This window comes from Syngnathus typhle, linkage group LG18 (assembly GCF_033458585.1).
Source record: "Syngnathus typhle isolate RoL2023-S1 ecotype Sweden linkage group LG18, RoL_Styp_1.0, whole genome shotgun sequence".
Classification (NCBI taxonomy): domain Eukaryota; kingdom Metazoa; phylum Chordata; class Actinopteri; order Syngnathiformes; family Syngnathidae; genus Syngnathus; species Syngnathus typhle.
Window position 1 is genome coordinate 5,524,268 of NC_083755.1, and position 27,211 is coordinate 5,551,478.

General features: G+C 43.9%; 6 protein-coding genes across 11 annotated transcripts in view; 2 read left to right on the plus strand and 4 right to left on the minus strand.

The window, feature by feature from the left end:
* The window catches only part of snx11 (sorting nexin 11), a 4,005-nt gene extending 3,267 nt beyond the window's left edge, over positions 1-738 (minus strand). The window contains exon 1 of one of the 2 annotated variants that reach the window (XM_061265051.1): positions 599-738. The gene's annotated coding sequence lies outside the window, so the exon portion shown is untranslated. The other variant, XM_061265050.1, reaches the window with a different exon arrangement.
* cbx1b (chromobox homolog 1b (HP1 beta homolog Drosophila)) lies at positions 670-4,636 on the plus strand. Of its 2 annotated transcripts, none has more exons than XM_061265055.1 (7): positions 670-811; positions 2,083-2,171; positions 2,276-2,357; positions 2,558-2,714; positions 2,814-2,967; positions 3,938-4,032; positions 4,183-4,636. In XM_061265055.1, exons 3-7 carry the CDS (start codon positions 2,309-2,311, stop codon positions 4,322-4,324), a joined length of 597 nt encoding a protein of 198 aa, XP_061121039.1. In that variant the 5' UTR covers positions 670-811; positions 2,083-2,171; positions 2,276-2,308; the 3' UTR covers positions 4,325-4,636. The 2 variants fall into 2 exon arrangements, with proteins under 2 accessions (XP_061121039.1, XP_061121038.1); XM_061265054.1 differs by lacking the exon at positions 670-811 and adding an exon at positions 1,039-1,235.
* Positions 4,637-4,857: 221 nt separating this feature from the next.
* On the minus strand, positions 4,858-11,387 carry nfe2l1b (nfe2 like bZIP transcription factor 1b). 3 transcript variants are annotated; one of them, XM_061265047.1, is made up of 7 exons: positions 11,204-11,387; positions 9,603-10,352; positions 9,248-9,442; positions 9,016-9,105; positions 8,726-8,857; positions 7,972-8,613; positions 4,858-7,877 (listed from the first exon to the last, which is right to left on the minus strand). In XM_061265047.1, exons 2-7 carry the CDS (start codon positions 10,149-10,151, stop codon positions 7,233-7,235), a joined length of 2,253 nt encoding a protein of 750 aa, XP_061121031.1. In that variant the 5' UTR covers positions 10,152-10,352; positions 11,204-11,387; the 3' UTR covers positions 4,858-7,232. The 3 variants fall into 3 exon arrangements, with proteins under 3 accessions (XP_061121031.1, XP_061121032.1, XP_061121030.1); XM_061265048.1 differs by having other exon boundaries at positions 9,016-9,066; positions 9,248-9,475; XM_061265046.1 differs by having other exon boundaries at positions 9,248-9,475.
* A 571-nt stretch (positions 11,388-11,958) lies between these two features.
* cdk5rap3 (CDK5 regulatory subunit associated protein 3) lies at positions 11,959-14,986 on the minus strand. The gene is made up of 14 exons (XM_061265049.1): positions 14,844-14,986; positions 14,706-14,751; positions 14,355-14,486; positions 14,152-14,252; positions 14,026-14,074; positions 13,752-13,930; positions 13,548-13,684; positions 13,334-13,478; positions 13,168-13,263; positions 12,964-13,042; positions 12,810-12,898; positions 12,443-12,648; positions 12,143-12,314; positions 11,959-12,068 (listed from the first exon to the last, which is right to left on the minus strand). Exons 1-14 carry the CDS (start codon positions 14,847-14,849, stop codon positions 12,003-12,005), a joined length of 1,503 nt encoding a protein of 500 aa, XP_061121033.1. The 5' UTR covers positions 14,850-14,986; the 3' UTR covers positions 11,959-12,002.
* Positions 13,360-17,588, plus strand: LOC133143221 (proline-rich protein 15-like protein A). The gene is made up of 5 exons (XM_061265056.1): positions 13,360-13,488; positions 15,443-15,564; positions 15,718-15,754; positions 15,822-16,079; positions 17,041-17,588. The coding sequence occupies exon 5, from the start codon at positions 17,066-17,068 to the stop codon at positions 17,363-17,365; it is 300 nt and encodes a 99-aa protein (XP_061121040.1). The 5' UTR covers positions 13,360-13,488; positions 15,443-15,564; positions 15,718-15,754; positions 15,822-16,079; positions 17,041-17,065; the 3' UTR covers positions 17,366-17,588.
* Positions 17,589-18,226: 638 nt separating this feature from the next.
* On the minus strand, positions 18,227-23,514 carry si:ch211-183d21.1 (uncharacterized). Of its 2 annotated transcripts, none has more exons than XM_061265058.1 (13): positions 23,326-23,514; positions 22,250-22,786; positions 21,866-22,161; positions 21,619-21,799; positions 21,167-21,306; positions 20,416-20,984; positions 20,083-20,356; positions 19,819-20,011; positions 19,566-19,750; positions 19,402-19,488; positions 19,180-19,338; positions 19,012-19,105; positions 18,227-18,934 (listed from the first exon to the last, which is right to left on the minus strand). In XM_061265058.1, exons 2-13 carry the CDS (start codon positions 22,774-22,776, stop codon positions 18,871-18,873), a joined length of 2,769 nt encoding a protein of 922 aa, XP_061121042.1. In that variant the 5' UTR covers positions 22,777-22,786; positions 23,326-23,514; the 3' UTR covers positions 18,227-18,870. The 2 variants fall into 2 exon arrangements, with proteins under 2 accessions (XP_061121042.1, XP_061121043.1); XM_061265059.1 differs by having other exon boundaries at positions 20,416-20,981; positions 23,326-23,513.
* Between the last annotated feature and the right edge of the window lie 3,697 nt (positions 23,515-27,211).

Below are 27,211 nucleotides of genomic sequence, written 5' to 3' on the forward strand. Positions count from 1 at the left end.
CTGGTTTCCATTTCAACACTGACATCCAGCTCCGACAGCTGGCCATCACAAGGCCAGGGAGGGACAATAATCGATTGACATTAAATGAGTTGTGTTACTGTGACGTGGTGCATAAAATCAGATGGTTAGACTGGACCAGGTCTAGTTACCAAACGTTGTTTTTAATCGAATGATTACTATTCAAATTACGCTTCTCTTCAACGACTCACCTGTCTTGTTTTTGCGCGTCAAACAAAAAAATCTCGTCAACTTCCAAATTCTCACTAATTCCCAACTGGTTGACACAACAAAAATCATCTTGAAATGAATTTAGTCAAAAAAGATTACTGGTGCAGAAAAGCTGTCAGTGTTGTTAGTAGGTGTTTGGCAATGGCAAACAAGAGCTAAAGGTAATCCAGATGGACTTACTTTTTACGAAGAGTTTTGCTTAAATTAGCAAACGGGCGTATTGTGTTTAAAGTCGGCCCGCGCGTAGATGTTTTGTTCCTCTGATGAACAAGAGGCTTGTTAAGTCCAACAAGCTCAGATCTCCATTTCGCAAGTCACACAAAAATACAGTATGGTAGCCTGTGTTAGCCTCGCGACTTTATGACGTCACCTGAGAGGGTGTGTCCTCCACGGGGGTCCCCTGACTCCCCTCCACAGGGCGTTCCCTTCAAGCCTGTTACTTTTGGTGTTTTCTCGTGTTCGAGTCATTTAAACGGAGAAACTATTTCTCGGGTTTAAAAAAAAAGGGGGGGCAAACTGCGTTGGCTGCAACGAAAAGCATGTCGTCATGTCGGTGTTGTTCAAGCGACATCACGCGAGACTGGTGAGTGATTGGTGGAGAATAGGGAAGCGAGCGGACTAATAAAAATATATATTGAAACGCTAGGATTCAAACCATCGCTTTTCTGACTCACTCGTTGTTCATTTTACGAATTATCCAGGGTCATTCCGTTGAGCTAAGCTAAAAAAAAATTGTTTATACTATATATAAAGCGCAGACCCAGTGAAAGGCCATTGCGCTTGCGCAGTGACCCTCCTTTCTCCTCCACTGTTTTAGACGAAAAGGGGCGGGTACGCTAGGCTACCTTAGCTCCAAGCTAATCAAAAGCTAGCCGAGCTGTGTTACCTACCAGGTAGGGGAAAAAACACATTCAAACGCCGACATTATTGGCCTACAGTAAAAGCCTAGTGTGGCGGTGTGGTCCTTTATGGGCGGACGTCTCCCATAAAAGCAAACTGAGACAGCGGTGAGTTGATTTTTTTTCCCTCCAAAAGCCAGCGCTTTTCAACACAATGTGTGTGTAAGCGAGAAAGAGGAAGACATTGAAGCAAACACAACTAGCCATTAGCCACTTGAATTAGCACGTTTTCATTCAGCTGCACATCGGTCCATCACAGGAATGCGCTTTCATCGAAAAATAATCATAACAAAAAAAAAAAACTAAATCTAAATGACGTTAGACGACGCAGTGCATTGGACCGGAGGCGAAGGCTGCAAAACACAATATGGAGGATGGATGGATGGATGGAACGTTTCTCCTCCACGTTAGCCGCCGCTTGCGAGCATGCTTTTGTCGTGCTGCGCGATGATTCCCCCACGCTATTTAGCGGCGGCTGCAGCCACATATAATGCAGAAAAGCTTTGTTTTAATTTCCACATATCAATTCCCCGACGTGTTTGCTCCCAAGTGCTGCTCCGTTGTTCTCGTACAATATTTTTGCTTGAACAGGTGGTTGCTTGAAGCTTTTTTTTTTTTTTTTTTAGAAACGCATGCACTGGTTTTTGCTTTTATTATAATTCAAGACTTCTTTTTATCTTTTTAGTTTGTTTCCTTTTAACAGTTCTTAAAATGATCGACTGCAAATACTGTACAGTGGTGCAAATACTGCATCTCAAATCATCTTTCCCATTTTGAAATGAATGGAAAAGCCCTTAATCTGTTTAACCCATCACCCAAAAAGGAATAGGCAATATTTGTTTTTAACAAAGAGAAATGGGATCATATATACTTGATAAAACCATACATGCATACCATAAACAAAATGTAAACGACTAATCGTCTTTTGTTTTCCCTTCTTGTTTTTCTTCAACAGTCCACTTCAACCTGGAGGGGTGTTAAATCGCTTGAAGCCTCCTTTGTGAAGAATTGTTCACTCTTTGCAAACCCGCTTCTTGTTGTGAAGTAAGTGGAGTGAAGCACTTTTATATCGCGTATCCTGTTTGTCTCAGTAAGTGAAACAGATGAATGTTTACAATGCTCTTTTCTTCTTTTATTGCTTTGAGCAGGACCCAGCTGGTCTCCAGGTCTACTTGAAGAGTATGAGCTTGACTACAGAAACCCCCAATGATGGCCCCAGTGTTACAGAAGGTTTAGGCATTTTTTAATAATTTATTCAAATGTAACAAAAAAATGAATGTTTCCAATGACGCACAGCAGTGACCGTTTAAGTCTGGTACACATGCTCCCTCTTGTGGTATGCAAAAATCTGTGCAAGTTCAGTTGTGTTTACTTTTTAAATGTAAACAGATTTGCATAGAAATAACTAACTGTACGTTGTTGTCCTCCAGAGAGCAAGCAGCCCACGGTCGAGAAAAAGGACAAAAAGGCGGATGATGTAGCCGAGGAAGAGGAGGAGGAGGAAGAGTATGTGGTGGAGAAGGTCCTGAATCGGCGGGTGGTCAAAGGGAGGGTGGAATATCTCCTCAAGTGGAAAGGATTTTCAGAGTGAGTGCCGTTGAATTTCTTTGCACAAGCCTTGTTGTTGTTTTTGATTGCCACTAAATTGCGTTTGTCACGTGTGTGTGTCTCTTGCTTGTGGCGCAGGGAAGACAACACGTGGGAGCCAGAGGACAATCTCGACTGTCCTGACCTCATTGCCGAGTTCCTCCAAAATCAAAAGTCGGCACAGGAGGGCAAACGAAAGGCCTCCACTGATGGAGATGGAGAAGAAAGCAAATCCAAGAGGAAGAAGGATGATGTGAGTTGAAAATGTGGGAGGGGATCCAACTTGTTTGCATATGTTGCACCTTATATAATGACACATGGGTTATCAAATGATGTTAGTTTTTTTTTTAAATCTGCATCCCCCCTCCCCCCCATGTTTGCACATAAGACAATGGGTTATCACATGATCTGTTTTAAAATCTGCATTTTTTTTTTTAACACTTTACATAAGACATGGGTGATCACATGATCTTTTAAAATCTGCAATTATGACACGTAACTTAATGTGACAAAGTATTGTGTTTAAATATTGTGTGTAAGTAAATGTGTGTATATGTTCAGATAGATTATATACATTATAGATGTTCTTCTCTCACTGGAGGCTCTTGAATGTATCAAAAACGGAGATTCACTCTATCAAAAAAGTGCTTGGAGCGTTATCGCCCTGGACCTCACGTTGGCGTGTGCATATTTGTTTACGCAACCATATTAGGAGTATATTAGCGGCAACATGCTAACCCTGGCGATCAAATGAGCGTTCATCCGTCTGAGTGAATTCACATCTCACTTTAATGAAAGATGAGATACATGCGCAACCCGAACGAGATATTGACTTGATCGATCAAGCGCCAAAAATGCATTTTATTTTAATCCAACCGATGGAGAGAATGACCCGGCCAGATATCTACAATTATCTTGTCAAGTTTCCCTTCTTACTACAAAGGTGAGTGCTTGTGATTCTACAAAAATTTGGAAGGTTCTAAATTTGTGTCATCTGTGTGATCGCTATGCTATCTAAGATGTCTGTTGACATCATTTAATTGTAAACTATACGATTAAGCTTCATCGACATGATGGAATGATTCAGTAATTGATTAAGAAGCCCTCAGTACACAAGCAATAGTCGCCGTTTCTACTTGACGTCAATGTTCGGAGATCTATGTGAAGCCCTCTTCTGTAGAAAGGATTCCCTGTGACCATTTTTTTGGTTTGTTTGTTGTCAGACGGAGAAGCTAAGGGGCTTCGCTAGAGGTTTGGACCCGGAGAGAATCATCGGAGCCACTGATTCGACAGGAGAGCTTATGTTCCTCATGAAATGGTTCGTACTCGTATTAGTTATTGGCACATTGAATGGAGTGAAGTCCTGGTTTGATACACATTTTTGACAAAGTTTCTACTCTGAACATTTCTGTCATTTTGCAATCCTGCCGTCAATGCTCACCCCCCAAACAAACTTTTCTTTTTCAAGGAAAAACTCTGACGAAGCAGACTTGGTTCCAGCCAAGGAGGCAAACGTCAAATGTCCGCAGGTGGTCATTTCTTTCTATGAGGAACGGCTTACCTGGCACTCGTACCCCAGCGAAGATGAGAAAAAAGATGATAAAAACTAAAATGTAGTTTTGAACTTACTTGTACTTTGGGTTCCAAGGGAGGGGTCGGGGGGGGACATGAATTTAAGTGGGGTGAAAACACTTCAGTTAGTCTGATGTGATTTTATGTGTTTAGAAGGTCGTCGTCATGCTTGACACCGTATCCATGCAGTGTTAACATTTTCCTATTATGCTTAAGTGCCATTTTGCTTCAGTTTTATTTTTACATCTTAGCAATCGTTCTTCTGTGATGACTTCGTGCTCGGTGATGTTACTGTTGTTTTTCCCTCATGTTTCGCTGTCATTTTTGGACAATAAACTCACTTTTTGTTACGCCTTCGTCTTAGCTTGGTCATTAGTTGTGTCGTGCCAAAGCAAAATGTGATCAATCTAACTTGTATGATTTTCTAAATCCCAAAGGGTGTTCATCTACTATGGACTGGGAGTTGATTAACCCCAAATTCCAATTTCTGAATCTAAGGTAGGTCCACTAAATGTTTTAAACTTTATATAATATAAATTTGATACAATTGAAGCACTGACAATGCAACAGGTGGAAATAAAAACACTTTATGAATCCATAAAAACAATCTTGATTGCCAGCAAACATGGAACTACTTCTAAATTAAAAGGTGGCACGGGGGGGGGGTTGACACACAAATATTTACAGGACAGACAAAAAAAAGTGCTTAAGTTTTAGCAGGATGCAAGAGTTGGCGACAGTGAGAAGATTCTTTCGCAACCATTAATCTTCTACGGAGCCCCAAACAAATGTAAATTGGCCACAATTTAAATAGAACATGCGCACAAAATGCTAATTTGTGGCCACGAATTAGGAATAATAACGAGCACAATTTGCATATTAGTGGCTAGGAAATACTACAACCACTAGTGAGGTGTAACATGCACAAAAAATTCAATTCCTTGTCACAGAGTAGCGATAACTGTTTGACAGTTTGGTAAGCAATTACTGAATATGCGCTCGATTTTCATAGCCAGAGTTATTCATCGTAATGGTACTAAACCTGTCCGTGGCCACAATTTAATATTTTATGCCCAAATTATACTATGGCCAAAAAAACACCCACCCTAACTTCATCTCATGTCTTGGGGCTCCACTCTTCATTCACCCTTACGTGCTTCAATTTCATTTCAGTCAAACATCCGTACCAGACAAACGAGCGTCCCCGTCACAACACGACATTCCGAACTACAGTAGTTTAACCTCCATCGCCGACACGCGCACAGTGTTCACACTCACCCAAACTAAGAACAGTCCCTAAGATTTGAGACGGGATGCAAGAGGTTTATTTTAAAAACCTCCTGGCACTCCCCCTCGTCCTGATATTTGACAACTGAGGGGAAAAAAAGTCATGTAAGCTGACTTGCGTAGACTACAATAGTGTTCCTCGGACCACCCATGGTCCGGTATGGTGTAATTTGAGGGTTCCCAAATTAGCAATCCGTGGCAACATGTGCTTTTTGTAAACTGTTGTTTGCAGCTATGTTTTAAATTAGCATTGCATGTCCGCTAGCGACAATCAGTAACCCAACTTAACTGCATTTAATTGAATCTTTCTATCAAACTCATTTGAGGTGCAGACTCCAATAAGCCATTTTTGTTAAATTTTGATTTGACGTTCCACTATTAGATGACGCATGTTTAAAGTTTTAAGCATAGCTAGCTATGTTAGTCCTTATTGCACCAGATAAACAGCTTTAGTGGGTCACCAAAAATCATGGTAGACCAAATATGGCCTCTGGAATTTGAGTTTGACACCCTTGTATTAACAGTCCTAAATATCTACATTGAAATGTTTATTATGATACTGTATTTTTGATTGGTGGGAAAGTTATGGAGAGGGGGGGATCCTAGGAAAAAAAAAATGTCTCCCTGAACCCAAAAAGCTTGAAAACCCCTGGATTACATACTATGTAGAGTTAATGTCAGCAGAGAGCATCAAGCCAAACATTTTGGAAATGGCGGTACATGTGGATGGAAATCTAGAATAACGTGGATACACATTGCAAGGCAGCACTACTTCTTCAACCCCTTGGCAGACCTCCTAACCCAAAGACAGAAGACAAGGCAACCCCGTCTTCCTTATCACCTTCATCTCAGAAGTCCGGAAAGATGAGCGGACGAGCGAGGAGAGCGAAATAAGGAGCAGAAGCTTTTGACTTCTTGGTCGGAAGCTTGTTGAAACTCCTTCATTGGGAGATTGATGATCTTTTGTGATGAGGATCCAGAAGCTCTGGTGGAGGCAGTTTTTTTCCGTTCTGCTTCTTGGGGGAGCTGCGGATGCTTGGTGAAAGTGGATCGCAGCTCTTCAGAACCTTCCTCGCTGACTGATTTAATCCTGTGATCGGCCTCCACTAAGCATTCCTTTTTTCCTGCCTTGAAAGTCCACAATAAGTGGTCAAGCAAAGAGCTAGGTCAAAGAAGAGCAGCAGCTCAAGTTCTAGGCCAGAAGCTTGATGAACTATCTTAGTGGATACTCATGACCTCGTTGTCGGATCTTGATGATCGTGTCATTAGCAGTCTTCATGTTCATGGCTTGGTTTTGTTCCTGGCTCATGCAGGACTCTGCCCTTGAGCTCAGATGGTGGAGGTGGCAGTTTGAAGTTCTTGAGGAGTTCCGGGTACTTTATGAAAGTGAATCCCAGACCTTCACAACCTCCCTGGCTGACTTTTTGTCCTCAGACCGGCCTTCATAAAGCAACCTCTTGAAAAAAAAAAAAGTCCTTGCAATCCAGTTTCCCGCCTTGGAAATCCGGAAAGATGAGCAGTCAAGGGAAAATACTGAGGAGCAGAATGAAAAAGAAAAAAAAAAAGGGGGGCAAACAAACACGGAAAGTCAAGCGCGGGCAGGTTGGCGGGCCTTGCCTCCGGCGCGTGTGCATTAAGTCCCCTAGAAGATGGCTGGCCTCACTTCTTCTTGTCCTTTGTCTTCTTGTCCGACCTGGAGCGGGTTTGCTCGCTGCGCGGTACCACCAGAACGCTGCCGTCTGCGGCGTACTGAAGAGAGTAGCGACTGGGTGGGTAGGGCCGGCCCTGCTCGTCCCGGACTTGAGCGAAAACCTCCTGGCACAGACTCTGCATTTTCTGCTTCATTTGCCGGATACAACGTAGAAACTCCATCTTTTCCTTGAGTAGCCGGGCTTTGTCACGCCTTAGCTGGTGTACGCCGTCCTCCAGGTTGATGATGGTGTCCAGCTTGCGTTTGCGACAATTCTGAGCGGCCATTTTGTTTTTACCACGCCTGCGGATGTCTCGAACCAAAGCCAACTGCGCTTCGCTCAGCTGGTGTTTGGCCAGAAGCTCGTTGAACTCCTCCACAGGGAGGTTGACTATTTTTTCATTGGAGAAAGGGATCTTCATGGAGCGGGCTCGCCGCTCGTCCCGGCTCGAGTGCTTGTCCATTAGCTCAGATGTTGGAGGAGGAAGCTTGGAGTTCTTGGTGTTCTGCTTCTTGGGGAGCTCTGGGTGTTCGGTGAAAGGGTTCCCAAGTGGTAGGTTGTAGGTATGGTTGTGGTTGATTCCTCCTAACTGGGGGAGGCCGTGGAAGTTGTCCTGAAATGGACAGATAGGATTGAGAGAAGATGGTGAGATAGATGCAAAACAACAAGATAATATACTTAAGTGATCCAAAAGTGGATCTGTCAACCTGGAAGCTCATGCGGCACAGCTTGCTGTATTCGGGCTGGTATCCGCCCACAGCTCCTTCCTCCGAGTCGGACGCGGCAGTGCTGTAGCCCACGGCGCCCTCCTCCGAGAAGGTGGCTGAGGTGGATGAAGATGAGGAGGAGGATGTTTCTGAGCTGCTGGGCGACGCCGGACTGCGGCTGGAGTCCAGGGACAGGCCTGAATCCGAGTCCAGCTCGTCACGCAGCTGCGAGGCCTGAGCTTGGCTGAATCCCTCCTCCATGGCCAGGTCCAGGAGGCTGATCTCATCTAGCATGGATTCCTCCAAAAGCCCGCCAAACGGGTCCGGCGGGATGGGCGTGGAGGTTACGTTGGCACCAGTGGCATTGAGAACGGGGGGCAAAAAGAGTCCAGTGAGGTTGGTTGTCCCAAAAGTGGCATTGATGTGACTGGAGTTGCTGGAGGATCCTCTCATCCCGCCGGCCGAATCCAGATGAGGTGGGAAAACCGTAGGAAACTCCTGGCTGCAGCTGGCTAGCGAGGCTTGGTGGAGGCTCACGTCTTGGTGGATGGGTGCCACGGGCGGGACCAGCCCAAAGTCGGTCGCCAATGTCCTACTGATGTCAATGCTGCATCCTGCGCTGCTGTTGTTCACGTCCATGGCCTTTGACACAAATTCGGGATTTCAAACCCAGTATGAGTGGGTGGATTGTAGATGTTTTAACGAAGCATCAACAATTTGTGGTTGTGTAGAATAAGAGATGAGCTTTGCCTACTTGCAGCTCCATGACAGCCATGATATCCTGCCACTGCTGCTCCAAGTCCAGCTGAGGCGCCAGGCCCTGTGACGTGGACGGTGCTTCTGTACCGGGGGTCGCCACTTCAGGTGGTGCTGCAGGGGTGGGGAACTAAGAAGAAAAAAAAAAAGTTGTCTTTCACTGTAAAGCCAGCCGCACAGAGGGACACTACTAACTAATAAGGTGTTATTGCAAGAATTAATTTGGCAATTGTCATTTAGTTTGGCCGCTCGGTGTAGGTCTGAGCTTTACGTGGTGGCTGCCTTTACCTCGGGATCTTCTCCGAAGGGGAAGGTGGCCTCCAGCAGCCTCAAACACTCCTGCAGAGACAGGGATGTCTGTGAGCCGGCGGCAGGCAGCTGCACACCACGTACACCAAAAAGTAGAATGAGTGAGATGACACTTAAGATGCTGAAATTCGGCACTCGGCATCACTCTGGCTGGTACTATTTTCAAAATAATCTGACAAACAAACAAAAGCTAGGAAGCTATTTATTTAACCTGCTGCGGGATGCTCTCTCCCGTCTCAATGTCCACAGAGCGAAGCGTCTGGAGGTTAACGTCGTTCCTCCAGCTTTCTCGCTGCAGCTCCTCATTGTCCTTGCTCTCTTGGGCCGGGCGAGGCTTGACCTCCTCGTTGTCCTTCTCCCGTCTGCTGTAGTTAAACACCTCCCTGCCCGCGCCCAGGTCGATGTCCTGTCGCCACAGGATGTCAATCAGGTCGATGTCCTGCAGTGCAAGAGTTAGTATGTACTGTAAATGATTTGTGTATTTTCCCTCTCACCTTAAGTCATCTGGGAGAGACTCCATCTGATTTGAATAGTGATGTGAAAAATTTGATTAATTTCTCAACTACCTCTTTGCTGAGGTCGTCATTGTTGTCCTGCCCCTGGTCACCATCGGACGCCACTGCCCCGAGGCTGCCGTCGGCTACGTTGAGGTTATAGGTGGTCTCGGGTGGCCCCCCTTCGCCTTCTCCAGTCCCCCTCATGGCCGGGGCAGCGTCGAGGTCGTTCACGTCCTCGAGGCCGCCCCCATTGTCCAGGGCTATGCTGGCACCGCCCGTCTGTTCGCTCTCTGCGTCGCGGTGCACCAGCCAGGTATCGAGCTCGGGGCTGGGCACGGAGAAGCGATCCAGCTGGCGCACCCGATTCAGTAAGCGGCGGGTGGCGAAAAACTGGTCTAGGTCCACGCTCTTGGGGTGAATGCCATAGCCGTCCAGCGTGTTGTGCAGGTTGTGGAACTGAGTGGGCGTGTAGGCTGAGCTCGGGCCCAGGATTATCTCCCTCAGGGGTGGCAGCTGGCTACTCAGATAGGTGTCCACGTCCACCCGCACCCCGATCAGACTCAGAAGGATGGTGAACTGAATCAGGCCCTCTGTGAAGTACTTTTTCAGGTAAAGCATTTCTTTGCAAAAGGAACAAAAAGGTGAAAGTAAAAATAAAAACGAAATTTGGGCCTTGAACTAAGAAGTACAGGAGAACTTTGGATCTTAAAAATGAGCTAGGGAGAGTCCAGAGGGAAACGTTTTCATCTCTGGGGGGTAGGGGGGGTGCACAAACGTTTGTGAGAGTCCACGCTCCTTCTTCATATGATTTTCATCATCCTGGCAAGAGAAACAACCGTCAATGCTCCACGGAGCTCTGAGGAAGCAGCAGACATTGCAGACATCTCTTCAAAGCTCGGCTGGCTATATTTGCACATTTAAGGACAAGGCCGGCAGGACTCAGTCACTCGCCACACCGCAGTCAACTCCCAACAAGGTCGCTGTCATTCTTTCCTTTCAAAATAAATCGAGGAGCGCTTTGAGCATCACCCTACCTACCCCTCCCTTGACGGGACAACTTGCGGTGCGGCTGAAGGTGAACGCCGGCCGAGCAGCAGACAAGGTCCCTCCCTCCCTCTCTTCTTCCTCCTGATGGCTACCATTTAGCCTCTTTTTTTAACCTTCCGACTGTGCAACTCACGATGCAAGCAAAACTCGCCATTGTTATAGTCATTGACATGCACGTGGTACGATCACTGATTTCTATTCGCCTTTAAAACAAAGTGAGAGGCGTTGTCACCGTATTCGAGATGACAGCGTCAACAATCTCCTTAGCAACAAGTGGTGATTGACGTGAGGGAACAGCCATTCGCCGCAGCCCAAACGCGGAAGCGACACGCCAGTGCAGCCGTAAGCACCCAATTAGAAATAAAGTGTGGGCGGGACTAAAGAAAGACTCAACCTTCATTGGCACTCGCAGCTGTCACTCTGCAGTTAGCCTAGTCGGGCTACTTTTTGCTGTCAAAATACCAAATACCCCTGAAACTACTTGAAGGAACAAGTTATTTGACTGCGTAAATATAAATGTACTTACAAATATTGGTTCTTGATGCACGCATAATCTAACGTCACGATGTCTTTTGCCCTGATGTACCGGTTTATGCATTTAAAAACATTGCTTAAATACTCACGTCAAGAAGCGTTCTTTTTTGTCTTAAGTCTCCATGCCACAAAGTCCACGAAACGCCGCAATTACAATCCAGCCTGATCGTGTTGTCCTCGTCCCATTAAGCGCATCCCACCCAGCCTTCCCTCTTTGGATGGCCCAGCATGACTTGCAGAATTGCTAGCTCCGGCTAGCGTTAGCTTAGCTGCGGCGCTTGACAGCAAAACACGTTTTCGCACGGCGCATGCGTAGAACATTCTAGTCGCCAGCTTTCATCATCCGAGTGAAATTCCCCTCCACGGATTTATAAATATCATCAAGCCATACGCGTCACGGGGCAGAACTCTCCCCTCTTAAGAAAAACAGCTTCTACTCAGGTTCATATGACTCATATTTTGCAGTTGTTTTTATTATTGTTCCACTCAGTGATGTCATTCAGTGCAACATGTTACTGCTCTTGTTGCTTATGTCATCATCACCTTCAAACACGGTATTTTCTTACTTTTTCAATAATAACAAATTATTTTCATTGTATTTGGTTAGAATTCTGGTGACACCTTCTGAATTCAATTTATTTTAGACACAGCTCATGCTCTAATGCAGTTACTCCCAACCATCAAATATCCTATTTCAGTAAATTTGGTTATTTACTACAAACTAACCATTTTGCTAATCCATCTATACTAGCGGCCTGCGGTGACAGGTAGAAGAAAGTTCAATGAATTAACATTTTTGGATACCTCGGGAGTTTTCGACTAAACAGAACACACAGGGCGAGACTTTTTAACTCAAACAAAACTTTTATTTTGTCCTGGTTAAACTTTCTATATGATGACGCCCATCAGGTTGACTGGTCGGTTGTTGTATCGTTTGGAAATGTCACTTTCAATCTGTGAGGAATACATTAAATAGTGAAGCATTTATAGGAAATAAATAAAATAAATACGCCCAATAATGTGATTACCATTTTTTTTAGCTGCTGTGTGCGTTCTATCAGCAGGTCGACTCGAGGCTCCAGCCTCGACTGTTCCTCCAAGGCTTCCAGCCTCTTCTCCACCATGCCGATGGCCTTCCTCTCCAGAATGTCGGCCTGATTTATTTTCTGTCTTAGAAGCTCTGTAACGCGCTCCACATACCTGCAAAAATGAGCGGATTAGCTTTGGAGCTAACATTCATCTGCAGCCCCCCTGTGACACTGCAAACCAAACTGTATATAAAATGTTCCTATTCTGAGCCCGGTTTTTGCAACGCAGGGACAGCGTACCGCGGCGAGGCCAGGATCATGAAGAGGTGCTGCATCCTGAGCGACGTGAGCCGGCCCAGCAAGTCCTGAACGTCCGACAGCATGCCGCGAATGCGCTCGCTGCTCTGCATTTGGATGATGTTCGGCGCCGACTGGAACTGACTTATGGCTACCACGTCGCTCTCTTGGCTCATCTCGGAGAGGCGCTGGCTGAGGAATGTTTCCAGCTGCGTGGGAACAGGAACAGGGGGCTGTGACTGTCAACTTCTTCTGCGGCATTTTACCGTGAGATTATCAGGTATGGCGTGAGATCTTACCAATTTGTAATTCAATATATTTGATTGCTATAAAAAATGTTCCTGACTCAATATTTCTGCAGATACGTTACCTCCATGAGTTCATCAATGAACTGTCCGCGGGACTGAGCGTTCTCCAGAATGCTTAAGGCATCGGTCCCCTTCGCCACGCCCTCGGGACCTACAACGATGTACGTCGTTAAGAACCAAAAATCTTCAAGTAAGTCTAGTTGGAAACTCACTCACAGTCTGCGCCCGCTTGTACAATTTCAATCTCAACAGGAGCGACGTCGCCGTCCCCCCAGTCAATCGCATCTCCACCGCCCTGTTGGCAGACAACGTGAAGAGATCTCATGCATACGCAGTTGTTCAATTTTGCCACATTTGATTTTTATTATTGGGGAAAAAAATTCACAACCATTCTTAATATTTTTTTTTTATGGATCAGACCTCAGAGCTGGGCTCCACACTGATGCCCCAGTCAATCCCGTCCTCAACTGTGATTTCCGAGCTAGGCTCCTGAATGCTGAATTCTCCCCAGTCGATCTAGAGGACAAAAACATGTTCAAGGTAAAAAAATAATAATAATTGTCGTTGGTAGTATTTTGTTACTTACCGTGTCCTCTTCCGGCGCTTCAACAGGTGTCCCCTCCACATGCGGCCTCTCCACCACCGTGGGAACCTTCCCGGTTCTCCACTCGTAGAAGGTGGCGTTCCCTCTCTTCCGTGCAAAGGTCAACAGAGGAAGAACCGGCTCCGACCTGCCCACAGGTACTCCTCGGCTCAGGAGCAGGAAAGGAAGGGGCTTTTTTTTTTATGTACTCACTCACCACTCGCATACAAAGTTGGTGAAAGCGGTGTACAGTTGGATTTTATCTTCGAGCTTGCTGGCGTCTGCCCCGACTTTATCAAGAACATCTGGTAGATCTTTGACCAGAGCCTGCAACTCACGAGGAACGTTGTCTCCCTGAGAGTAAGCACAACGGGTTAGGGAGACACTAAACACAATTATGTCTACTTTTAAATGAAGTCACCTTAATGCCGTACTGCTTGCAGGCAGCGTAGTAATGCTCTCGCATGTTACCGGCCGAGCTCTGGCACTCCACCTCCCGCCGGCTCATGTCTTGCTGGAGCTGCTTGGCTTTGGCCAGCTGCTTTCTTAGAGCCGGACCCTCGTAGCTTACATTGCGAGTCAGCAGGCTGGCCACCTCGGCTGTAAAACAAAAATAACACAAAAAAAAAATCACTTTGCTAACTTCCTGCTCCTTTCCCACCATTTTTTTTTTTTTTTATTGATGCTGTACTCACCTAAATAGATGTTATCAGCCTGGTACAAGTGCAGAATCTCTTGCCAGTCCTGCAAACACACAACCAAAACATCAGGAATACTTTTGAAGTTATTCCATAAGAGTAGCAGCTTTTGGGTCTTCTCACTTTCATTCTCTGCGAAGAATATTTGCCAAAGATGTTCTTGGATGATTGTTCCGTCCCCTTTAAGATCTCCACTATTCTCAAGCAGTGAAAATAGTGAATGTCTGTGTAACGTGAACAATTGGGCTGTTATAAAATCTTGTATTTTACATAGTCATTGAAATCAAAATATGTCACACATATGGCAACCATGCATCGTGACTTACAGGAGCCTGAGAGGAGCTGTTTGATCTCCTCATTCTCTGGCATGTCTTGCATTGCGGAGTTGATTTTTTCTCGGATCCCTTTGACAGCATTCTGCCACTTGAGATTGCAGTGACGCCTATCTATCAGCCAATCTGCACATATACATGAATGCATATACACACACGCATATGAACATTATTTTTGCAATGGCAAATGCACAAATCCAATGTCGTTGCAATTAACATGAAGTTCGGATACACTGCTCTACGCATGACAGTGAATGCATCACCGACTACTTTAATGCATTGCATTTGAACAAAAGTAACTCAGTGTATGGCTTGACAAGAACAAAATATTGTTTTCAGCCTTACCTAGAAGTTTGCTGGTCTGAATATCAATTGGTACGTTCTGTATGTTCTGTTAGAGTGAGAAAATAATTTAGACAGCTCGTATTGAGCTTTAAAACGCTTCGCTAATTCTAATCGAGCTCGTTTGTTTATTCCTCCTACCTCCATTATGACTTGATCTTCTGTTAAAAGTCTGTTTTATAGCTTTATTTCATGATTATCTGAAAGCTTTCTCTGCAGAAGTAGTCATCATCCGGTTTTGACACGTCATGAGAGTGACGGCCAATTGGAAAAGGCGATGTTACGGTACCGACAGATCCCGCCAATCAGACCTCAGTTGGCTGAAAACGGTCTCTGATTGGTGATTGGCCGAGAATTTATTTTCGCGTGGTCTGCCAGTAGAGGGAGACAAATCAAGGTTTTGTCATTTGGCTCCACTTTAATGGGAATTAATACCCCGTTTTAATACTGCGTTTATTTAATTTTGTCCTTTTTGTCTGAGCTTTGTATTTTACCAAACAAGAGTAATTATTTTTGCATTTTTATTCACAACCGAGATGCCATCTTTTTCAATTTTATTGCTTGGATCCCGTTCAGCATCATCAAGGCTGAAGAAGAAAGTTAGGTGGGATTCGAAAAAAAAGTAAACTGCAATAGTGGTCTGAGTGCAAACATTTGACAAATTAATAAATACCATTTGTTGATACTAACTGGCAAAGATTTTTTGATACTAACTTGCAAATTCTTTTTTTTTTTTGCAGGGAGTTCAAGCCTCATTGTCATGGCGCAACCATGTTGCCATTACGAGTTGGCCCAATGTTGCACGGATGAATCAGGAAAAGCAACTTCTAAATCTGGATTTAGAGGAATATTAAGCTGAAAGGTATCTCCTCTTTTCTTCAGTGGTTCAATTCATTCAATGCATTTGAATGTCTGGCAAATTTGCAAAGTGTGCAAAGCCCACACACATTATGCAAAACACGACTGACTCTCCATTCACTTTTGTGTTTGTGTGTCTGTATGTGTGCAATCCCAGTTGCGAAACAGGAGGAAGAAAAGTCAAACACTTTATTGTGAGTCCAAATTCCACATTAGGGCTCGTCTGGCGTTTGAACCTGATAAAGGGAAATTTATGTGCAGTTTTGGAAAGCCTTCAGGAATCTCGACGTGGACCGAAGGAAGGTCTCACTGAGTCACCGTCACCCATGCCTGCACTCAGCTGGGAGGGACCAAGGCGTGTGTGTGTGTCAGGTGGCTGCAGGCTAACAAGGTAAGTCTGTGGTACAAGACAAGCGGACAAGAGAGATGCTGCTCACCTGACAGGAAGACCACAAAAGAAGGAGGAAAGAAAATTGAAGCATGGCAGCACACGTCTGACCATCTTCTTCAGCCAGCAAGGTAGGACATGACTGACTGACTGTGATTGGCTCAAATGTCTCTGCCTATTGTTTCTCTGTATCGACTGTATGAGTGTTATTGTAACCATGGTAACCAACTTGGATAACTTAAATCAAAAGTCGCAATCACAAAGCCAGCGTGGTCAGTGTAGCCAAGCGACTTGTATCGTCGTCAGCCGGTTATCGAGTTGAAAAAAAAAGACAAAAAAGGTACGCGCTGTTTTATTTTATTTTTTTGTCCGGCTGCTGCGATGTGTTGAGGCATGACAGAACACACACGGTAACTTATTAAAAGTTAACCATAGTTAGGCCTCCCGTAAGTCAACAGTCAAAAGTCCGACATACCAGGTGGAAATATGCACATTGTTCAAAGTTATTCTCCGGAACAGCTGACCAGGATCACAAAAGATGTACTTGCTTTTTGGGGCTCATTATTCCTCTCAATCACTAACAAACCAAAAACAATTAGGAAAAAAAAAAGACAACAATAAACACAATATTTATAACTTCAACGTTAAACAAAAACACACGTGACTTATTTGAGCTTGGCCCACAGCCCTCTTAGAAGCATAAAGAGAAATAAAACATTTACAACTTTCGGAGTCAACACTGCAGATCAAACAATGTGGGACCTTTGTGCCGACAGGTGTGCACGTCGCCGATAAGACTATTTGCATAGCTGCTCATATGAAACAGAGAATGTTTCATCGTCAAATACGCCACACAATCCTATGATAACAACTTCCTAAGTGTAATAATGCAATAGTAGAATGGGAACGATCGATAAGAGCTGCGTAGTGTTGTTACTTCATCCGGAAAGTGTTTGAGTGACATCACATCAGCTCATATGAACACAAGCTACTCATTCATTAAATTATTGATTCCATCATCAGTTGAGAGACAAGTGTCAGGTGACCCTACACACACACATGAACCCAACATCCTTGCTGTGCGTCCCCCAGGTCTCTCATCCGTCCCGCCGCCATCATGTCTGACCCCAGCTGGTGGAAGCTCAGCTTCTCCCGCAAGAAGAAGTCCGAGTCTAAGGTCCTGTACGAGATCCCGGCGGAGTGCGGCAGCAACACCAAAGACCCCCAGGGGGGCGGCGGGCCCACTCCGGAGGCCACCGAGTTCAGCGCCCGGTTGGAGAAAATCGTGGATAAGTCGGCCACTAAGGGGCGCCATGTCAAGGTTTCCCACTCAGGACGCTTCAAGGAGAAGAAGAAAATCCGGCCCACGCTGGCCGAGAACCCCGACTTGTTTGGCGAGCAGAATTTGGCTGAGTAGAACTACAAGAAGAAAAATGACAAGTAGCTGAAAGACTCTGGACCAACTTGTGCCGGGCCAACAGAACCAAATGAATTTATTTTAGTATCCTAATGTTTTAATCTCGTGCTCCACAATCAATACACAAGTGGAGGAACCAAAGCAGAGAAACATCTACAATTGTTGTACATATCAGACAAGATGGTGTCTTTTTGTTACATTCAACAAAGACATGTAAACGCTTCTTCTGTCTTTGTGCTTATTTACACATTTTCTTACTTAGTCTGTGTATGCATGTTAGGTCTCTCAAGGATTTCCATCATCCCCCCCCCCCCCCCCCCTCCCAGGAAAATCTTTCAGGACCGCCATTATATTTGTCCTGCATTTGACCTGCCTACCAAAAAAACAAGATGTCTTCATTCAAGCGTCACCCGTTCCTGCCTTCATTGCCACAGTGACGGTAAGCAGACACTTCCCAGGTGGAACTTTACACTGCATGTTGTCATACAAATTAATACTGCTCGATGTAATTAAATATCCCCTATAAAAATTCGAATTATCGGGGTGTACAACTACAATGCAATTTTCCAAATTCACTTTTCAACATTCAACAGCTACAGACACAAAAAAGATTTGACAGTAAATACATTGAAAATGATTTGATAGGATAAATTCTGATCAATATATTTAATAATAAATGCCAACATTTCCTTTTTAAGGAAAAAAATAGAGTTGAATTACTATAAAAAAAGAAAGATTGAAACTATGTTGCACTTTGGGTTGACATCTGTGTAATTGCTTTAAATCAGAGGATTGTATACAATCTAAAAATATATCTTTCTATTAAACTGCAGGATTTGAGATTTAAAAAACCCACACAAGGCAAAACGACAATTTATGTAGTACCATCAGGATAAACATAACACACCCACACTCCATATTTATTGTAAGTAAACAATTTTCATAAACGACTCAAGGCTTGCGTCCCTTTTTTTTTTTTTATCACAAGACAAGAAAATGTAAACAATTCGATTTAAGTGAGCATCAAAAGTGGTAATTCCTTCACATTTAACAAATCTTTGCAAGAGCTAACAAATGTAATGCCCTAATCTTGCCACAAGACGGCGCCGCTGCTGCTTCTAAAGCGAACTTTCATCACCCACTTAACAAAAAAATACATTGTAAATAATAAATTGTGTACAGTAAATATGTTTACACGATTTTCAGTCATTAAGTGGCCCTCTGATTGAAAATCACAAATACTGCCCTCGTTAAAACCACCAATAAGAGCAACTATAAACATTTACTACAAGCAAATTTACAAAGCAACAATCATTCTAAAGTATTTTTCTTCCACAAAAAGACTATTTCTGTCAAGTATTAAGCCCCCCCCCCCCCCTTGAGTACCCTTTTCTCTTTCATAGTAACCAGCACTGTTCACATTGACCTTTATAAAAAAATATTTTCTAAAACAGCTCATTTTTATCAGCGATCCCATTTGAAATAATCCTCTGATATTTCCTGGACTATAGATCTGAGAGACCCTCTGCATGCTCGCTCAGCTCCATGGTGGCGTAGTCCAGAGGACGCCTAAAAGCAGAAACAGATTTAAAAATAAAAAATCCTAAATCATTCCGATCGTAAACAAAAAAAAAAAGAATACGTACGTTCTTTTGTAGAAATACGTAAAAATAGCCGCTCCAAGCGCGAGTAGCACGAGCACCGCGACCACCAGACCAATCTGTAGACCCAGGCTGGATCCTAGGAAAAACCCAAATATAAAAATGAAACCATCTTTATTTTTCAGGTGTACCTAATGAAGCGACTTGACTGACCTGTGCTGGTGTGGCGGTCCGTGACAGGAGCGGCGCAAACATCAGCACGCGAGAGGTTCACAGTGGAGGTCTGGATGATGAGCGCCCTCTGGTGGTCCGAGAAGGCCCGAATGCTTCCCGACACTCGCAACCAGCCGGACACACAGGAGAAATTGGCCCCTTGAACAGAAAGTAAGCAATTTAAGTCAAAGTTACGTGATGATCCATGACAGTTGGTTTTACCTTGGAGTGACAAAGCGGATATTCCGCAGAGACACCTCTGCTCCAGATAATGGGCCACTTGGACCATCCTCCTTCCTAGACTGCAGTCTGAAACGCAGCACAAAGATCACATATTGGATTATTATTTATAGTTTGTTCATACTTTGCTATATTGTTTCATTCACCTCCTGAGTTTTCCGTCCAGCCGCTGGAAGGCGGTCCGAGGCAAATGTCAATGTGACTGGAGAAGTCCAAGCTGGGGCAGACGTTAACACTTTGAGGTGTCGACGAAGACGTCGTCCAGGAAGAAGGGCTCCTCACATCGCAGCACGCACAGCGGCTGACAGAGACCGCAGCGTTTTTGACAGACCTGGACACAAAGAGACAAAAAGTAATCACATCTTCAAACAAAAATCGTCCGAAAATGGAAACACTCACCTGAGGGCTGGAATAACCTGGCTCCCTCTAGTGGACGTTGATGAGAGCAGCATCTGGACGTCACTGAACATCAGCTCGTCCCGCCGACTGGAGTTGGTCAGGGCGGTGGCGGCTCTGCACACGCTGAAAAGGTCGTAACACAAGATGACCGTTCCCCGTGCCGGCACATCCACGCCTTCTGGGAAAGTCTGATCTATGCAGAGAAGAAACATATGAGCACGGAGAATGAAGGTACGGAACAATACTGGAGATGTCTGTGCTCACCGGCGTCAGTGACATTCCCGATTGTGTAATACCCGTCATGGTTGACAGCTCCGATCAAAGGAAGCGCAACGATCCTGCCGCTGTGTTCCTGGTCCAACACCACCAATACCAGACCACGCAGATTGATCAACGGAGGCCCGTACAACTCCACAAAGGACCTCTGCTGGCTGTGATTGGTCCAGTGGTGGCTGGCCACCTCATTGATGACCACGCCCTCGGGAGGCGGAGGAGGCCGAGGACAGCTGTTCTCCCTCAGCGGAGTAGGCGGACCCACCTGTGTGAGTTGAAAGAATCGAGTCAGAATTCACTTGATCATTTTTGCAGTATACTTACTGAAAATGCAGACAAGTCATGAGGGTAAAGTCCCCCGCAGCGGCTGAGCGCCTCATCACCAGGAAGAACCTCCGGGTCCTCCAGTAAGGGAAGCTGTCCAGGCGTCAGCGCCTTACTAAGCTCCTGCGCCTCCTGATCCGATCCCATCTTGCGATACACCACGGCATCCAGGAGCCCTTTGGTGGGGATCCCCCTTTGCTGTGACGACGGCGGGCCCAACGGGCTGCGGTACAGCGCCACGGCGTCCGGTCCGTTCTGGATGGTGTTGGGAGGTAGGCGGAGAGAAGGCGCCGGCACCAGCCTATCGCTGCCCAGCAGGAAGTATCCCTTGGCGGTGGTGAAGTGCCCACTCAGGCTGATCTCTCTGTAGGGTTTGTTGTTGTGGGCACTGAAAAGCAGAATCCAGACGCCCTGCAGGGACACGCGGCATCCAGAGGGGTGCCACAGTTCCACGTACTCGCCATCCTCAGCCGCGCCGGGGGTGTCCGTGTTCAGCTCGTTGATCAAGAAGTCACCGGGCCCCCAAGATGGCAGGTGAGGGGACGTATCCGAACCTCCTCCCGGAACTACTTAAACAGGTATTAAAAACAGAATTTTAAGCTTCATCGCCCAATATGATGATTCGGTATCTGATTCGTAACCACCAGGGGGCAGTGTAACACTTCCACAGAAAATGAATCATTTGTGCCAAAGCTCCTATCTAGATCGTAAATTATTTACGTGTATAACTGCAAGTTGACCCAACACTCACCCAAAGTGTGAGGGCAGATTTTTGGCCAGGGGCACTGGTTGGGTTGCCCCGGGGTTTGCGGAGCCTCCCAAAAGACGCCGGGATCTCTGGTCCACATGGCCATACCGCAACGGCTGAGGTAGAAGCCTCCCTCCTTTAAACTGATCCAGAAAATTCAGATATTTTAGTAGGCTTTTCATCTTTTTTTTTATGCTCTATTATATGCTCATTTAGCTGAAAGAGAAACTGTTGTGCCATAAAATGATGATCGCGTAGTGATGCAGCATGACTAAGTACGTCTTTAGGACACAAAAACAGGAAGGCGAGCTACCGCCAAGAGGAACACTGCTCACAAGATGACCATCAAAATCCCCTTTTCATACAAAAATTGTGTTGCAATTGTACTTTTTGGTCATTTACGTAACATTGTGTGGAAATGTGTCGTTATAATATCAATGCTAATTACTACTTGCCTGTTGCTGAGCTGATATGGCTGCCTGCCGGGGATGAGGGTCTCCGTAAGGTTGGCGCTGGGCTTGTCTCCGGGGCCGGCGAACACAAACGAGTCCAGAGGCTCGATCAGGCTCAGCGGGCCACCTACGGGAAACTCCGAAGTCGTACCGCTGTATACGGCGACTCCCCCGGACTCGTCTCCTAAAAGAACGAAAAAAAAACGTCACGATTTTGCAATTATAGACACAATTTTAATGAAACCTTTACCTTTCATAAACCTCTTGTCTACAGTGATGGAGATGAGTCCGTTCCTGGAGGTGCTCGCGTTCACGTTCAAACTGACACTGACTCTGTCCGTTTTCCCGTTCAGCACCACCAACACAAATGGCCCGGCCTCGGACGGCGACATCAGCTCCACGAAGCCGTCCACCTGACCTCCGCCCAGCTTCAGCTCGGTGAGGACGGGCCGGCTCAACGGCACGGCGGAGGGCGTGCAGTTGTTCCTCTGGCCCGGGGAGGGAGCAGAAACCCTGAAGCCCCAGCGATCTTCAGACAACAAACACCTGGATAGGTAGATGAATTCCACTTTGTCAACTCAATTTTATTTATTTTGCCTTATTAATTTTGCTAGCAAAGGGACGTCTTGAGTACCTCTCTATGGATTCGTCCCCCTCCAGGGCGCTTTCATCCTCGACAAATGCCAGCTCCCCTGGCGTGAGGATATCTGCCAGGACCTCAGCTCCGCCTGTCTTGCGTGTGGTATAAACAATGGCGTCCACCAAACCCATGGAGGTGACATCCATCTTCTCGACATACCGCGCCGCCGACGTATGATAGAGCGCGACGGCGTCATCCGGACCGTTCTGGACGGTGTTGGGAGGCAGGAAGATGGCGGGTTTGGGGAGCATGTCCAACGAGCCGACCAGGAAGAAGCCCCTGTCGTCCGTGCTGTGGCCATTTAGGTCTAAAACTTTATAAGCCACGTTTCCGTTCCCGTTGTAGAAGACCAGAGTGAATCCGTCCAGGGAAGACCGTTGTCCGCTGGTGTGGTACAACTCCACGAACTCGCTGGTGTCCAGTTGGGGGTTGTCGGCGTTGATCTCGCTGATGATGAGGCAGGGCTCGCCCCGAATCGGTGCCGCGAGGAGCAGACACAGCAAAGTGAGCACCATCATCATGGAGCACCTTCTGCAAAAACAAATTGTCTTATGTTTTTTGCAAAAAGACAAAACATTGGTGACTAGGACATAGTTTCAAAATTGATTGTGTCTGCATTGACATGTGCTGTGCACATGGTGCAGTGTTAAACATACGAGTGCATTGTATAAACTGAGATGGAATCAAAACATTATTAAAAAAAAAAAAAAAAAAAGGAGCAAATGTTGAGGTCCAACGTCCACTAGAGTCACTCATCATAACAGCATGAAAGAGTCCTCTGTGTGTCCGTGTGTGTGTGTGCGTGGAATGGTGACACCGGGCATTGCACGTCTTTCGCGTGAGTCATGCATGTCATGTTGCGAAATGGAAAGTTTGCATGCATGAACAACATCTCGACTAAAGTCGCTTCACCGAGTGGGAAATCAGAAAGGCGCCTCCAGATGGACTTGCGTATCGTGCATAGGAATGACCAATCATTATACGACTCTTATTCCGGTCACGGTTCGGCTGCCGTGCATGCATCTTTGCATCCTAAACCACACACACGCGTTAGAAATTGAGCGGGTTACCTAGCGTGAGCCCCCGTGTGCCGAGGAAGCTTCTTCACCCCGAAACGTGGAGGAAAAGAACGGCGTTTTTTCTTCTTTTGAAAAAGTTTGCTTTCTGCCCCTTCCGCCGCTCCCTTTATTCACAAAGCAGCACTTTCTCCCCCCCCCAGAGTGGGCGGGCGGTCAGACTGTCTAAGGGGGGGCTATGATGATGATGATGATGATGATGATGAGTACGACGACGCCGATGATGATGATGATGATGATGATGATGATGATGTATTCTTCATAAAAAGTTTTGTTATATTTATCTATGTATGTATTTTAAGCAAATATCTATCTATCTATCTATCTATCTATCTATCTATCTATCTATCTATCTATCTATCTATCTATCTATCTATCTATCTATCTATCTATCTATCTATCTATCTATCTATCTATCTATCTATCTATCTATCTATCTATCTATCTATCTATCTAACCATTTATTTATTTGTTTGTTTCTTTGTTTTTGTTTTACATAAAAGTCTACACGGTTAAAAACAAACTGCAGTAAAAGTCAATATGTGAAAAAAATATTGGCCACTTTAGGAGGTATGTGGATGTTTTGAATTGCTCTATCGCCATCTAGCGGTTTAAATCTAAAGTGCATGCTTAAACCATAATAAATTAAATTAAACTAAATGACGAATTAAATATATGACTCTATATTATTTTATATTATATATACATTAACCGTGTATTTACACGGTTAAAAACAAACTGCAGTAAAAGTCAATATGTGAAAAAAATATTGGACACTTTAGGAGAAACACACTGCAGGAAAAGTCAATCTGTAAAAAAAATATTGGCCACTTTAGGAGGTATGGGGACGTTTTGAATTGCTCTATCGCCATCTAGCGGTTCAAATCTAAAGTACATGCTTAAACCATAATAAATTAAATTAAACTAAATGACGAAATAAATATATGACTCTATATTATATTATTTTATATTATATATACATTAATGTGTATTTATACGATTAAAAACAAACTACAGTAAAAGTCAATATGTGAAAAAAATATTGGACACTTTAGGAGAAACACACTGCAGGAAAAGTCAATCTGTAAAAAAAATATTGGCCACTTTAGGAGGTATGGGGACGTTTTGAATTGCTCTATCGCCATCTAGCGGTTTAAATCTAAAGTACATGCTTAAACCATAATAAATTAAATTAAACTAAATGACGAATTAAATATATGACTCTATATTATATTATTCCACCATTAATATTATACATAATATATAATCAAACACCAATAATATATTATTACACATGATATTAGTTTAGATATATATTAAATTATATATATGTATATTATGTATTATGTATTGCTATATCTCTCTCTCTCTATATATATATATATATATTATATTAATATACAATATAATATATTATATTATGTTATATAACATAATATAATATTACATAACATAATATAGAATAACATAATATAAAATTATATCGAATAATATAATATAGAATAATATACAGTCATTTAATTTAATTTAATTTAATTTAATTTAATTTAATTTAATTTAATTTAATTTAATTTAATTTAATTTAATTTCATTTCATTTCATTTCATTTCATTTCATTTCATTTCATTTCATTTCATTTCATTTCATTTCATTTCATTTCATTTCATTTCATTTCATTTGTTTATTAAGCATGCACTCTACATTTAAACCGCTAGACGGCGACAGAGCAATTCAAAACGTCCACCCACCTCCTAAAGTGCCCAATATTTTTCTTTACGTATTGACTTTTACAGCAGTGTTTTCAATCGTATTTTTGTGGTCAAAGTTTGAATCACATGCTTAAAACAATAAATAAAATGAAAAAATAAAACAAAAAAATAGAATGAAACACCTTTTTAACAATTTTAATAAAATATAAAAAACAATATAATAGATTCAAAATTCTTTACATTTTCATTTACAGTTAAAGATGATTTAATTCAGTTTTATTTACCTACCATAACCATTCAGTATATTTATAATTGGTTTCATACTCGAGGCGGGGGCGAAGCTTGACTATGCTGAACTGCAGTTGACAGCTAATTCATTATAAATAGCACATAACTGGATTATGGCGCATCCATTCATTATATCAACTCCAATTTGTCACATCCTGTGGACTCTTAATAATGATTAAAACCACAATCAGGATAACCTGAACAGTTTCACAAATTTATGCTTGCCTGTTTTTAATGAGAGACAAACAGTGTTCATAAAATCAGCACGGTGAAAAGTCCGAGCTCAGCAAAACGTGTCATCTTTTAATGTGTCACTTGTTTGAGACTTGACAATACAGCGCAGTGAGTCATGTCCTGAGTTGTGTTGACTAGAAGCACAGTAATGTGATGGCCTTCATGTCTTTCCTTTGGAACATTCCCCTTCAAAATAACTTTCATCGAATCGTTGTCGCTCCATCCAAATCCTTTTGGCCTCCATTCAAATCCTCCTCGCTCAATTGTGACCTGGAAAAGACATCAAGCGTTTCTCATCATCACTGGCCTTTTCAATGATCCCTTTTATGTCGAGTATAAATACACAATGCTTAATCCCATCCCGAAAAAAAAAAACATTTCATGTTGTTGCTTCTAAAAGCTTCCCTGGAGATCCTGCAGCTAATTTTTCACCTCATTAGCCTGGACGGACATTAAAAGTGGGCCACTGTGATGACAAAGACAGAATTAAACAAAGGTTTGATAAGAAAGGCTTGGTCTGATTTCTCTCCCTACCACCACTCTGTCTCACAGCTAGAGAGGAGGCTTTATTTTTTGTCTTTTTTTTTTTTTTTCCTCATCAGCATTCTGCATGCATCGGCTCGCTCACGTGCGTTCACCATAGTGATGTGTGTGATGAAAAAAGACAAGCGAGGAGAGTCACGCTGAACCCACCACTAAGGTCAGGCATGTCAATAAAATTGCAAAATTGTACCCCCCCCCCTCCTCGGAGTTGCAAAGATTGCAGTCTTGTTTGATTCTCTGTTGCTATGGCAACCGGCACGGTGGCACCACACCTGACCTACATATAGGCTGTATGGAGAAACACTAACCATCTGTTAGCATCTTCTGAGGGAATGTGAGTGGAAGGACGCTGGACGGCTCGAGAAAACAAACAAGAGACGACGGGTTATTTTGTTGACTTGCGTCGACGTCGAGTAAACACTTGCTCATCCAAAACAATCTTCTCCGCTCATTGATTGGGCCCATAGCAGGTCACTTTCCCGTATGGCATTGTGGGTAATAAATCTCATTCCTGCACAGAGGCTCAAGGGAGAATTCTGGCCCACTTTTCTTTTTTTTTTTTTTTACGCCTAGACATATTTATCTGGAAAAATATGGTGGAAAGTGGGCCAAAAAGTAGCACTGAGTCCCAATTCTCCATTCTTCTACTTTGAAGCAAAATAAAATAATCCTAAATCCATCCACGGTTCTGGGTTTATAATTGGTGGATTTCTTTGATCCAGTTTCTTGGCATTTATTTGGGATGTAATTCCTTTAGTGACTACTAGATGGCGCCACACTTTTGTTTGACACTAAATTTGGGGAAAGAAGAATGAAAACAGGAAGTATTTCTGATCACATGACTTTTTTTTTAAAGGTCACAGCATGTCAATTCTGCTTTTTAAACCCACAGAAATCACCACTTGTAAGTTCACTTTATATTATACATCTTGATGATATTGTTTATATTATGTATGATCATTTTCTGTTTTTCAAAAACTCAAAAAATATGCCAGGGGTATAAATAGATTTTTCTTTTTTTTATATATCGGTGGATTACTTATTGTGTTAATGGAATCCCTATAACATTACATGAGGGGAATTCAAGTGAGAAAAAAAAAAAAGCA